Source organism: Anguilla anguilla, chromosome 10 (genome assembly GCF_013347855.1).
Source record: "Anguilla anguilla isolate fAngAng1 chromosome 10, fAngAng1.pri, whole genome shotgun sequence".
Taxonomy (NCBI): domain Eukaryota; kingdom Metazoa; phylum Chordata; class Actinopteri; order Anguilliformes; family Anguillidae; genus Anguilla; species Anguilla anguilla.
Genome location: NC_049210.1, coordinates 34,283,669 through 34,298,128, shown reverse-complemented (window position 1 = coordinate 34,298,128; position 14,460 = coordinate 34,283,669). Strand labels below are relative to the sequence as shown.

Here is a 14,460-nt window from a genome sequence, read left to right as displayed (position 1 = left end):
GCAGGATGGGTATATGGGTATCACTGGCGGCCACTGTCTGAAAGAAGGTGTGGTCTCATGTGTGTATATTATATATATATATATATATATATATATATATATATATATATATATATATATATTCCATTTAGCGTATTTTACCATGTTAACCTTGTAGCTCACTTCGGATGATACTAATAATGTCTGCCAAAATCGTTACCTAGTAAAATATGTTTGATGTGACCCATTTACTCTTCAGTAGCTTTGCAGATTTTCTCAAATTTTGACAAAATGGTAAGAATTAGAAACATTCAGACATAGGACAGAGACCGTAGACCATATCGCTGTACAAAGTGCTAAATTAATACAGAACAGTAAAATTTTAAAGAGAATATAACAAAAGTTATGAGCAGCCTGCTGTTTGTTAGGTTGTCAGCCGGTTGCATACTACTGGAGCGCCAGACCAGAAAGCTGTAAGTCAATCAGGTCTAAACCGACGTGTTTATTTTTAATCGGTTTACAGAATATAAGCTGAATACGGACTGAATCGCTCGCCTGTACTCAGAAAGTGCTACAGCATAGGGAAGCCCTTGAGCCAATTTATCCTTTTTTGGCAGACTTGCTTTAATAGAGAAACCTTTTTCCACCTAGATACTATTTATATTTGAAAGTAATTAAAAACAGTTCTGAATACGTTTTCTCTTGTGCACGGGGAGAATTATTCATACAGTAATGTGATTATCTCTTGCGAAATATGTCGGAAATAATCATAGGCATCGCATCAAGGTAGATGGGAATTACCTGGCGCTATAAATTCTTTTTTTTTTTCACGTAGTCAGAGTAAATCTAGGTTAAAGTTAAGTAAATGCGTACAGGAAAGAAGAAAGTAATGTGGAGCTCGTCTGGTTTTTTTTTTGGGTGAGTGCTATCGGGTTGCAGTGAGAAGATCCTGTCAAATGTTATCAAACCCATTTGTGGTTGTACCACAGCGACGTCTCCACCCCCCGCTCCGGGAGATTAAAGATCGGAACAGGAAGGAGACCCGATGGAAATCGATGCGGGAGCGCCAGCCCCCCTCGCTCACCGCCGCGGCTGGGGGAGCCCGCGGCATAGCGCCGGGGAGCGTCGACCCCGCGCGGACCCGGGGAGAGAGAAAAGCGTTTAGCGCTTCGTCCCGCCTTAGCCTCCGCCGCTCCGCCTGCGCGTGCGTGCTCCTCTGTCGGAAGGAAACGCCGGCGGGTTCCCGTCCTCTCCCCGCCGTCTGTCTCTCCTGTCAGGCGCGTCTCTCCGGTTCAAGGTTGTCACTGGTGTTCCTCACGAAATATATTATTATTATATATATCGTATTATATTATTTAGCAACTTGTAAATATGCTTACTTCGTGTCGGTGAATTTGCGTACGTGTTTTAGATCTATAAATGCACGGACACGAACGCTCGCACACACACACACACACACACACACACAAACACACGTACATGCGTTGATCATGTACAAATATTGGCATAGTAGTCAATGCTAAAATGTTTGTTCACTCTATAAGTTCACTATAAAAAAATCCTAAACAATTTGGCTAAATGTTGTCATTTTAATGTCATGTCACATCAAGTACTCACAGACGAACATGGCTTAATTTTTTTTGTTTCTCCAGAGAAGCACCTTAGATGCCCTTTAAAGGGGGCAATACCGCTAACCTACCTGCTAGCCTAATTGCACACATTGCTGTTATAAGTGAGATGTGGACCTGGAGAGAATACCTTGGCCTCATAGAGGTACAAGGTCGTTTTCTATTTTTATTTTCTTGAAATAGTCAGGTTTTTAACAATTTCACTTCCTCTTTCCTCACCAAAACAATCACCTCTTGACTTTTAAGGTGTCACTTCATGTTTATTAAAATCCTGAACCTGACTTTCAGCCTCAGTAGCGCTTCACTAATATTTATCTTCGGTCTTCCGTTCGTACTCGAGTTACGTTTTGTAGTCAGGAAAAGCTCTCCTGCTAAAATCAACATCGTTAAACCTAATAAAATAATTGAATAATTAAAATATAAAATATAAAACACGTTCAGAAGTTCACACCCTGTCATTTTTGAGATGTCAGGAGTGACAGTCATTCGCCGAAAGCCAATAAAGTATCCAAAACGGCACGAAAGTAGATTTTTCAAATCTGTTTCAGTGTTTAAAAAAAAAAAAAAAAAATAGAACACTTGGTGGAATTGTGAAAAACAAAAAAAAAACGAGCCTTCCGAGTGTGGTGCAGCAAACAGACGAAACGCACGCATGGCTGACTGGCGCCGAAACGTTCGCATGTGTCAGACATCTGACATCTCTGCTCTTTTTTGTTTTCCGATGGTGTCATATCCGCGTCCGCGCGCCGCGCGTTTCCCCGTCGTGCACCTGGGAAGGCGTCAGAAGTTCGACGCGATGTTTTTAGAAACGGCTTCGTCGTTTCCCCCCCCGAATCCGAGGCGTCGGAAGGGGGTTCAGGGCGTCCTCCGGCTGGGCCCCCCGGGGGCCGGTGTAGGCGGGGTTTCTTTAACGAGGTTCTCTGTAACGAGGGGCGTGGCTTTATTGACGCCTGCCTCCTTGGCCGCGCTCGTACCGGTCCTTTCTTTATCTCCGTTTTCAGCGAACGGGGGGGGGGTCGGTTAGCGTTAGCCCTCAACGCTAGCGTTAGCCCTCAACACAAACACAAGCCCGCGCCCCCGGAGCCGAGCACTTGAGCGGGAGTCCTCTCGCACGCTTTGGTAAAAAAAAAAAAAAGAAGCAGTTGGTGGGAAGGGGCGGGGGAAGGTTCCGGCAGTTGGCGGCGCGGGACTGCGCGACCCCGGGAGAAAGGTTGTCGATAAAGCCCTCGTATCAGAAAGGAGCTTTTATCAACTATGGCTCCACCCCCGTCCCCCCTCCCCCCCATCCCCGATGGTGAGATCCCTCAGTTCTGCCCGCACAAGGCTTGGCCCTGATGCGATGGGGCTTCCACAGACCGGGGCCGGGCCCGTTTATCCGGTCGTTCTGCCTGCCTCTGCGACGCCTCCGCGGGCCCCGGGGTGGCCGTGGCTGGCCTCCCTGGTGCCGGGCGATCCCGGGCCTAGCTGGGCCTCCCTGGTGTTGAACGGCTGCCCAGAACACACACACAGCATCAGTGTGCGCTCTCCAGAGCGCTTCCTCAGAGCCACTCAAACACTTTCCCAGGGACATCACATGAAAGGCCCCCTGTGCTATAAACGCATTAGCCACAGCCGGGGAGCTCGCACACACACACACACACACACATACACACATACACATACACATGCAGGCACGCACACGCACACACACACACTCACACATACACTCGCACGCACACACACACACACACACACACACACACACACATACACACATACACATACACATGCAGGCACGCACACGCACACGCACACACACACACACACGCACACATACACGCACATACACACATACACATACACATGCAGGCACGCACACACACACACACACACACTCACATATACACTCGCACGCACACATACACACGCATACACATACACATGCAGGCACGCACACGCACACACACACACTCACATATACACTCGCACGCACACACACACACACACACATACACACATACACATGCAGGCACGCACACGCACACACACACACATACTCATGCACACATACACAGGCACACACACACACTCACATATACACTCGCACGCGCACACACATACTCACACGAACGCTCTCACATACATACTCACTTAATGTGAGAGCAGAGAATTTCACAGCTCAGGCCTCTGTGGCTCAGTCCCTTGTCACACTGCAAGGCGAGACGGCCATCTTGGAGGGCGGGTAACCGGGTCTGGCAGCAGACCTGCGATACAGTGCCGCAACACGTCTGCTGGTGTGACAGGGTGGAGGGAGGCAGGGCAGGGCAGGGCAGGGCAAATTTTCTTCTCATTTTTTTTTGGGGGGGGGGGGGGGGGGGGGGGTTTACAGGAAAAAGAAGTGGGCTCCACGCAACTTCTTGCTGGGGCTTGTCGAGAAACTGCATTTTTACTTTCGGTGGGCTCGTGGGGGAGAGGGAGGAGAAGAGAGGCAGAGGGAGAAAGAGAGAGAGAGAGAGAGAGAGAGAGAAAGAAAGAGAGAGAGAGACAGAGCGAGCGGGCGGGGCATTTCACGCCACACTGTGACAGCGAGCGTCTCCAATCAACAGCACGAGAGTGAAGAAACAGTTCAAGTTAAATTAACAGCAGGAAAATAATGAGGCCCTTTGGGTGTCTTACCGCTCTTATCACTCTTCCTCCTTTCCCACCTCCTTCGCGATCGTTACCTCTTCGAGCGGCTCATCAGCGGCTCCCGCTCCACGCCCCGATCCAGAAACAGCCGCGGAACATTGCGTCTGGCAGCCGCGGCAGCTTTCCTTTCCACTTAAACGTGTTCCGCCCTTGCCTAGCTTTTCAGAAGTAATGGGGAAAAGAAGTGTTTTTTATTTTATTTTTATTTTTTTTAACCGTAGAACACTATCGATTTTTATTTTTGCTGCTATCACCTCATTTTTGTCTTTTACGTCTGTTTAAGTTCACCACTGTGCCTTTCTGCATTTCTGCAGACTTACAATTCTCCTTGGTGATCTGGAACAAAAGGAGAAGGACAGAAGTGTCTTATGAGGCATTGGCTAGCATAGGCTAATGTCAATGTTTTCACTCGCTAAGATCGACACGTGTAACTTGTTATGAACTTAACGCAGGAGCCTGCGAGGATGTCGATGTTTTATCCTTCAAGTGCTCTGAGTTTGCACATACTTGAGTAGCGATAGTTTGCAGGGAGTAGCGACTTGTAAATTGTAAATCGGCCTGCTTATTTTGAATAATGCAGTTGGATATTAGAATGAAATAATAATAAATAATAAATAATAAATATGGGGGTCTTGCAACCAACTGAATCTTTTCTAAGTTAGTGTAGTGTGTTCTGCAAGCCAGGACAGTTTATAAAAATGAAACGCTTTTGGGAATTCAGGATGTCAGGGGTGGGGGGAGGGACGGGGGTGGGTGGCGGGGGGGGTGGAGGAAAAAAGAGATATGGAAGGAGAGGGGGGAAAATCAGAAGATCTACAGAGTGCACTGCAGAAATGAGGCGAAACAAAGGCCCTGTTGTCGTTGCATCTCAATTAATTAGCCGGCCCAGCGAGGAGTTCAGGCCCGGTTCTTGTGCTGCTTTTTGCCTGAGTCGATCTCCTCCCATCCCTGGTCGTCCCCGTGGCCCGTGACAATGGGACAGTGTTCATGCGAACGCACGCGCGGGGCGGAGGGGACAAATGGGCGATTGTCATCCCCGTTTCTCTGGGGGAGGGTGGGGGGCGGTTGGGGGTGGGGGGGGGGGGGGGGTGGGAGGGGGCAGGAGGTGGGAATCAGAAGCAGAAGTGAAGGCTTTGTGAAGGGGAAGCAGTTGGGCTCTTCCTGTTATGAGAGGAAATGCATACAAATGTGCTTCCTGACCTCTCGCATGCCAGGGAATGAGGCTGTTGTTGACCTCTCTCTCTCTCTCTCTCTCTCTCTCTCACACACACACACACACACACACACACACACGCACACGCACACGCTCACTCTCCTACGGGGGCACCGTCATGTTCTGGAAGGCCTCTTGGTAAACATGTTTATCCATGGACGTTCTTGCATCGCTGGCCGAGTGTGAGGGAGCAACGTCGGGAAGCGCGGGGGGGGGGGGTGGTGGCTGCTCCCCAACTGAGCGCGCTCCCTTCCGGTTTAAAAAACGAGAGAAAAAAAAAAAGAAGAAAAAAACCACCAGTCTCAGAAGCAGCGTATGCGGCCGCCAAAAGGATCAAAACACACCAGGTTTATTTAATTAGCAGCACATGCACCAATGAAATTTACACACCCAAGCCTTCCGGCTTCCAAAAAGGTCACCTCGGGGGCCCTGCTGTTCTGGAGACATTATCCTAGTTTCAAGACTGGGGGTGATCAATTCATTAGGAGGCTTTTGAGGGGGGGGTGCAGACTGGCAAGTACAATAACATATCAGCTACATTTACTGTGTGCTGACGTGGAGGAGGTTGGGGTTGGTTGGGGTCTTTGGTTTGTGGTCAGAAACTAGCAAGGAGTTTTGTTGTGCTTTCACACTTGCAAGTGAAAAATCACCCATTGTGGCAGAGGTGATTCAACTGATATTTTTTGAAGTTAGCAGACTGTACATACTTTCCTGTGGCAAAAGAATGTGTCAGTTACTGTCCAAGTAACACTCAAGAAGCAGGCTCCATTGAAAGTGAAAGTTCATAATAAGGGCTGGTAATTGCAGTACGTAATTGTCGGCTAAAACGCTAGAGAGATTTTCACGTTGCGGGCATAATTGACCGATCAGCGTCAGAGCAAGTGTCTGTGTTCTGGTCAGCGGTATACTATTGACTGAATCCCGTTGGTGGGAGATTTAATGGACAGGAAGTGCAATAGCTCAGGTGACAGGAGTAAAGGGGTAGCCAGGCCTCATCCAGCCACTCAAGTTCGACCACTGTGGGTTAATGTAGCAAGTCCAATACTGGCCAATGTTACAGTTGTTCTGTACTACTGACTTTTCGTTTGTCGTCACAGATCATTCTTCGATTATCATATCAGTGGGTTTGTGGGAGGAAACAGTAGATTTGTTTGATTTCCCTGCTTATTCTAGATATTCAGAAAAGCATATGGGGATATATTCAACTTTACCACCTGATAAAACTGCATGGGGCTTTAATCTTTTAAGTTTAATTGGAGTATGAGAGCAGTACATGTCACATGCTTTGGGTTTTCTAATGATGTATATCAGTATGTTTCACAGATCAAATTTTAGGTGTGATTGTACATGTGTGTGTGTGTATGTGTGTGCGCCTGCGTTTGTGTGTGTATACTCGTGTGTGGGAAGGGGGTGCAGGCGTGGATGTGTGACTTTCTTTTAGTGTGTGAATCGTGGTTTCCATTCGTGCCAAATTCACTTCACCAAGTACTGAGCTGATTCTCGAATGTGTTTGTGTATGTGTGCCACATAGTTTGCGTGAGCATGGTTTTCGCTGTTTGTATACGTGTGTATTTGTGTTTCGTGCGTGTCGGTATTTGTGTGTCTGTCTACAGCTTATACGTGTGTATGCATTGGAATGTGAGTTGGTGTTTGCTTGTCTGTATGTGTGTGTGTTTGTGTGTGTGTGACAGAGAGAGAGAGAGAGAGAGAGAGAGAGATGGAGATAGACAGATATCCATACCTGTATGGGGAGCAGGTACACTGAGAGCCTGCGTGTGCCGTTCCCCTTTGAGCCAGCCCTGACCCCCCTCTCCGGGGATTAGAGACCCCAGAATGCCACGCTTGAATGCCGTGACCAGCTGGGCTTCAAAGGCGAACCCGGCGCCCGGCACGGCAGGCCGGGAGCCCCCCCCCCCGCGCACGCACGGTTTAAAAAATTAATTGCGCAGTAAAGCGACGAAAAAAACAAGCGTGAAATACGCCCTGCATTCAGTCAGTCTCTCGCGCAAAACAAATATTTTCATGCGTTTATTCCACTGTCAGTCCAATACACGGATTCTCCTAACGGGTCGGTTGCGTATACACAGTGTTCTTGTCTAAATCCCTTTGTTGCCGATGCAGTGTGGGTAGGATGAACACAGACCCCTTCAGCTGAAATAGGTGTGACAAACTGTTACGCAGTGTGGACATTAGTTGCCAGAATTCTGTTGGCCTGATTTATTCACTTTGAAAGTTTTTTAGATGGAGTTCTGTGGTGTTTATATGTGAGCCACGGTAGCAATACCGGATTGGATTATGATGCTCAAACCCAAGAGAGAAATGACAAGAGCTTGTTCTTACAGTGGAGATCATTGCAGCAGTAGTCTGAGCGGACAGACAGTGATGGCTTTTTTTCTTTTATTTATGTATTTATTTATTCATTCATTTTGCATTTATCTGCGCTGGAAGCTTTGTGGTTCGTTTTCGCTTGCTCTTCAGAACAGGTAGATTGTCAAAAAAGGGAAGGGAGGAAAGAAGATCTGATATCTGTTGCTGACAATTAGTCATCCTGCCGTGGTTCTTGGTCATTACGTGCCACGGGCCTTTGTTCTATGTATGATTTATTTCGTCGCATTTCTGCGCGAGTCTCACCCAGGGACCAATCGTGTGCGATTACGAGCTCGAGTCTTCAGGAAATGGTGGAGAGGACGTGGATGCACTTCCGTCAGGTCAAGGGTCAAACGCCCGAAAGCTGCCTGGCCTTCCCTCACCATTGTCTCCCCTTATTGATAACATTGTGAAACGGGACTCCGAGGTGATTGATGCGTGTTTCGGGCAAGTTTGAAAAACAAGGCGGGTCAGGTGACATCCTGGGCTTATATTCATAAATCACATCAAGAGTTGGAGAGCTGGTCTCGGATCAGCTTTCCCCTGTTGGATTGTGGGACGTGGAGTTCTCGTAGGATTTGGAGACGGTACATAGCGCCTTTTTCTCGAGCGTTTCTTTTACGAGTCTGTGCGGCGTTCGGTAGCGATCGGCTCGTCGCGCTCGGCTCGCGCGGGCGGCGCACAGGCAGGGGAAGGGAAGCGGTGATGAAATTAATCAGTCAGACCGTCTTGACCGCCCGAGGGTCGCCCGCCCCGCTCCGACGCCGACCTCTCACGGCTTTCCGTCGGGAGCGCGCGTCAAGGAGAACCGCGGCCAATCGAGTGCCCGGCGGCCCCGGAAACCGTCCACGCGCCACGTTGACGAGCCCGACGAGGTTCCGGGCGCGCGCGGCTCCATAAAACCCAGAAGGAAAAAAAAAACGGCGACGGAGCGCTCCGTCGATTTATGAAAAGCCGCCCCGGGCGCGATCTTCACCTTGGTCTCCGTTTCTAAATTTAACGGGGAGTGCGGAGCGCGCTGATAAATCGTAATCCCATTACTTTTACAGAGAGCCCCGCGCCGCTGCCGTAATGGACGAAACGCGTAATTTACAAGGTGTTCATTATAACACCGGGGGATGTGCTTTTTAGATCCATTCATTCGCGGAGCAATCATAAAAGGACCTGACCCTCCGCGTGTTACGCTGCCCCTGACCTCCGGTTGCGTTTAAAAAAAAAAAAAAAAAAAACGCGCGTCTAAGTCCGTGATTGATTTTCCTGCCGGGAGGTCCTTAAAGGACTGTTTTCAGCCGGCTGCGTGACTCTGGAGCTCTCTTAAGAGCAGCCCATCATCCTGTTAGAAAAAGGAGCCGGCTCGCGTCAATTAAAGGCACAGAAAAGGCAAAAAGTGTCAAGTTGACACGCCGCGTACTTTTCTTTTCTTTTTTTTTTTGTTCGCGGCGGAGAGCGAGGCGCGGTGTCTTTCGAGAGCGCCGGCGAGAACGCCGCGCCCCCCCCCCAGCTTCCCCCCCCCCCCCCCGCGCGCGCTCCCGGCTCGAGCGGGTTTCTGCCGGGTAGATCGGCCTCGCTTTCGATGGCGCGCCGCGGCCCCGCTAACTTAGCCCTCGAGACGACCGAGGAAGGGACGCTGTTCAGCGCCCGCGCCCGTGACTCGTCCCCCCTTCGCCCGTTACGCGACCGCGATTTGAAAGGAGTCCAGCCAGGTGAAAAAACAGACCTCAGAGCAAAATAGGATGCGACGTCCTGGCCTCACACCGCGGCACGCAGCGTTCGCAGCTGCGCCGTGCGGTTCGCAGATCCTTTCGCTTGCTTTAGTTTCTTCATTAAAGCAAAACCGGACCTATTCTAATGAAAGCAGAAGAAAAAAAAAAACTACAACGTTTGCATTACCACAATTTGGCAGTCACTGTCACCCAGAATGACATAGTGACTTTCAATGTAAGCGCGAGTGCAAAGATCAGGGTTTGAAGCGCAGTGTTTATTGGGACAAATTGTAGTCCCAAGAGAGACCGACCACTGCTAGTTGAAGAATCAAATTGACCCTTGACTTTTGCAAAATTGTTTCGTGCAGTGCGTGTTTCGTTTTTCTAAATAAACACACACGGACATTTTTTTCTTGAATTTTGGAAAGCAAGTCAAGGCATTTCTACTGATAAGGTTGTAAACATGACAACTTGGTTAACCAGGTTTTATCTGTTAAAGCATCTGGTCAACATGGTCCTCTTACCACAAAGTAACAGAAGGGAAGATAGAGTAACCCCCCCCACCCCGAGTTTTACGTATTTGTTGTTTTGTTTTGTGGCTTTAGCATGGCGGCTAACCACGATGTTGTTTTTCTCCATTCCTCCAGGTGACGTTTACAAAAAGGAAGTTTGGTTTGATGAAGAAGGCCTACGAGCTGAGCGTACTGTGCGACTGCGAGATAGCCCTCATCATCTTCAACAGCACCAACAAGCTGTTCCAGTACGCCAGCACCGACATGGACAAGGTCCTGCTCAAGTACACCGAGTACAACGAGCCGCACGAGAGCCGGACCAACTCCGACATCGTGGAGGTGAGGCCGCCCCCAAAGCCAAACCGCTCAGGTCCAAGTTTAGGCCGTGGGTCTGTGTGTACTTTTTTTTTTGTCTAACAGACTGAAACAAATCCTTCAGTGTTACTTTTGGTTTACTTCTATTTCTGACATTTTCAGAGGTTGCTGATCTGTAATCATAAATGTAATACAGGGTGCACTTAGTTATTGCATAATTTGCTTTGAATTGCCAGATCCCGAACCATTCATTCCATTTTAAAGAGATTGCATATTTACATAAAGCATTATCACATATTTCAGATATTTTCATGCAATTATGTCCAGTTACATCACATAATAATCTATAAATATGTGTTAAAAGTCGGCAGATGCAGCGTAAATCAACCGACAATTGCTTTATAAAGGCACAAAACCACCAAAATTTACAAAGGTAACCGATTTCTATTCCAATCGCTTCCATAGCGGATGCCTGAATGGCATACATTGTCGTTGTTGATGTTTTCAATTTAGTGTGTCTAAGGTTGCACATAAAATTCTCAAAGTCAAAACTTTAAAAACCTTGAAATGCAGTATCATTCATGACCAAATTTTACCAAAAAAAAGCATGGATAATTTCTAATTGTTTTATAGGTTTTTTTTTCGCGATTTCCCCTATAGCCGGCGTAAGCGGCTTGAAAAAACACTTAGGCGGCCGTCCTAAAACATTTTAATGCAGGAAAAACCCCGACGGTGACATCGGAGCTGCTCTTGTGTTTACCGAGCCGGTTCCTGTGCTGTATTCCTGTTAGCATCGCGCGCGCGCTGTGGCGGCCCTGCTGGCAGACACCTCGCCATCTGGTAGCTGCCGCGCGGGTGATGCGTGCCACGCTGCGATCCGACCCCACCCGACCTGTAAGCGGGTTTTGGGGAAATCGAAGTTAAACGAGAGTGTCAGGGCCGGTACCAAAGTCCATATCCTGCAGGGGAGCCTTAAGTCCGACCCAACCCGGTTGCATAACAGGCTTTAGCCCGCTCTCCCGGAGCATCCCCCCCTCACCGGAGAGTGGGTTGGGCTGCTGAGGGATTTGACTCCGCCCATCTCCCGGCTCACTGCTGCTTAAACGACAGAATCGGGCTTTCCTGGACATGTGAGATACGGGAAAGGAGATTGGGGGGGGGGGGGGGGGGGGGGGGCGATGTGGACTGGCCCCATGGTGCTCAGAGCAGGGCGGGGCTCCCAGATACGCCTGTGCTCTCCCGTAGGCGGATGCGCAAAACCAACAGAATTACGCTTACTGAACGTTAGCGTCTTCCGCTGATTACTGAACGTTAGCGTCTCCCACTGATTCCTGCAATCGATCTTGAGGCAGTGCGTTTTATTTCCAGGCAGCGAGCAGGTCGGACCATTCTAGTCAGAGCGATAAAGGCAAGGAGGACTACATAGAAGAGCTGTAGATGAAAGCACGACCTGACCTGCCTTAAAGAACAAACAACTTCCTGCTTTAATAATTAAAGCAAAATAAAAGTCCGCGCATCAGAGCTGGCAGCATTTAGCATTGTATGCCAGCTAACTTTCTCCAGCCATCAAGCATCTCCCGACCATCTACGCCGCAGTTCTACCACATTTCACCAGTCATAATTTCTTCCTTTGCTCGTTTTTGTTTATAAATATTATCGGTCTGACTTCGGTTGCCATAGCTACTGTCCCTTAGCGCCGGCCGCGGCGGGGGGAAACGGTTTCCAACGCTACAAAGTAGCTTTTTAAGTTTGGGTTCTTCCGTGACCCCTCCCCCCCACCCCCCCCAGCATAAAAGAATCTCATGTTCGGGGAAGCGTATTCCTGCAGGCGTCAGAACGCGCTCTCTTGCCCTCGCCGACGCCCGCGTACGAAAGCGAAACCGAGGGGGCCTCGGCGTTGCAACACCCCCCGGAGGCGCCGGGGGGCCTCCCCGTACATCCTATCTGTCGCTCTTGTGCGTGGAAAAAGAAGAAGATCTCGCTGCGTTTTTGCATTTCTCCACGGCTCCGCGGGTGAAGTTCTCTTGACCCGTGAACGCGAGTCGTTGCGGACCGGGGGGGGGGGCGGGGGGGTTTGGGCTCCTGATGAGAGGTGCATTGGGCTTGTCACAACAGAGTTTTGAAGCAAGAAGCATAAACCTCAGAAGGATTCATAATAATAATAATAATAATAATAAAAATAATGATAATAATAAAAATAATGATAATAATAGTAATACATTTGTGAAGTTTTTAGTATAGAAGACTGTGGTTTTATTTATTAAGAGTAATGGAGATTCACAAATCCTTCAATGGGCGGGGCTGCGAAATGATATCAATGCCTCATACCTGCCAATCAAAAGACTTTAGCTGTTCATACAGTATGATTGGGTGAAATCGTGAGTGATAGGTTCTTTGCAGCAGGAGTTCACAGTGTGTTAGACCAGTGTGGTGATTAAAGAGTTTATAAGAACCCATATCAGGGTTGGAGCCATGAAGTGTAATCCACCAACACAAAAAAAGGCGTTCGCCGTAATGCTCTCAGTAATGGCGGCCAGACAGCAGGGCCACACGCTCAGCTTCTGGCTTACGTCATCGCCAAACAAACAAAGCAGACTTCCTGTTGAGATCTGTGCCCTGTGGGTGGGTGTGCACAGGAGGGGGGGGGGGGGGGATTTTGAAGAGGGCACAGGCAGAGGGTGCTGACGGTGCCGGCTGTCTCCGTGTGGGAGATGTTCCGGCATGTTCCGTCAGCGCGTTCAGGAGCTACTGGACTGGGCTGCGAGGCGCGGGATCCGCCTGGAGACTCGAGGGCCGGGGGGGTGGGGGGGTTGGGGGGTGGGGGGGTGGTGGGGGGTGGTGCGAGGAGGCTGCGCGTAGGCGGCTTGAAAGGCAGCTTGCTACATTAGCAGCAGAGCTCTATATAATTAGCATGTCTTGGGTTGATAATTAGCATTGTTGGTGCAGTGGCACATAGGCGAGGGGGGGCGGGGGGGGTGGGGGTGGAATGGGGGTGGAGGTGGGGGTGGGGGCTGATGTTTACTCGCTCTTAGAGAGCTCCTGTCCTCTCACTGTTCTCTCTCTCTGAAGCCTGAGAGCCCTTCAGAAAGAGAGTCTAGGTCGAAACCGCGCACCTGTTCTCCTTTCTGATCCTCTGTGCAAGCATGTGTGCGTGTGCGTGCGTCAGTGTGTGCATCAGTGTGTGCATGCGTGTGTGTGTATGTGTGTGTGTGCGTGCAAGCATGTGTGCGTGTGTGTGTGTGTGTGTATGCGTATGTGTGTGTGTGTGTGCGTGCATGTGTGTGTGTGTGTGTGTGTGTGTGCATTTGCATGAGGTAGCAGGAGAAAGAGAGAGAGAGGGAGCAGTGGGATGATGCACGCCCTTGCAAAGAGCCTGAGCAGAGCAACCATCCTCTGAATCGAAACCCACAATCCTCTCATGTCTCATCTCTCCCAAGCTGAGCCATTAACTCTGTTCACTCCCTCGTTTTTCCCCCTCCCTTTCCAGGGGGTGAACGGTAGGGGAAAAACAAAGCAACAACGAACACCCCCCCCCCCCCCAAAAAAAAAATTATCCGATATCCCAAGTAGCGCTTCTCGAGGCCGATCGCGGTGTTTATGGAATCGCGGGGCTGAGTAACGTGTCCTTATCGAGCGAAAACAATGGGGATTGGGTGCGCCGAGCGGGGCGTTGACGTTTGTTTGTTTTCCTGCGCGTTTCAACGGGCAGCCCGTCGGCCTCCAGCGGCGCGCTTCGGGCTCCGCGCCGCTCGTTAGCAACGCCCCGCCCGGCAACGCCGCACAAAAAGGTGAAATAAGCCCCCCGGTAATTAACATTACGCTCTGGAAAACAACGAATGATTTGCCCTTTACGTGGTGTAAAGCAGCTTTTTTTAAATTTCTGTTGCCGTTTCTTCGCCGAGGGCTCCGGTTGGCAGGTCCACGTGACCTCCGCGAAGGCTCTGGCGTTTCACCCGGCGGCGGGTTTAGCGGCTAAATCCCTAGCCTCCGCTAGGTCTTTCTCCTCGAGGCCGGGAAGATGAGAAACGAAGCCGCAGGCTCGCCTTTCTGGTGCCGGCCGAATGGCGGCAGAAGAG

General features: G+C 49.7%; 1 protein-coding gene across 7 annotated transcripts in view; it reads left to right on the top strand.

Annotated features, from left to right (window-relative positions):
• The window catches only part of mef2cb (myocyte enhancer factor 2cb), an 80,146-nt gene that overhangs the window by 37,418 nt on the left and 28,268 nt on the right, over window positions 1-14,460 (top strand). For all 7 annotated transcript variants that reach the window (XM_035379259.1, XM_035379258.1, XM_035379257.1 and 4 more), the window contains one exon: window positions 10,205-10,408. In XM_035379259.1, the coding sequence (XP_035235150.1) occupies window positions 10,205-10,408 (204 nt within the window). The remainder of the gene's footprint in view (window positions 1-10,204; window positions 10,409-14,460) is intronic.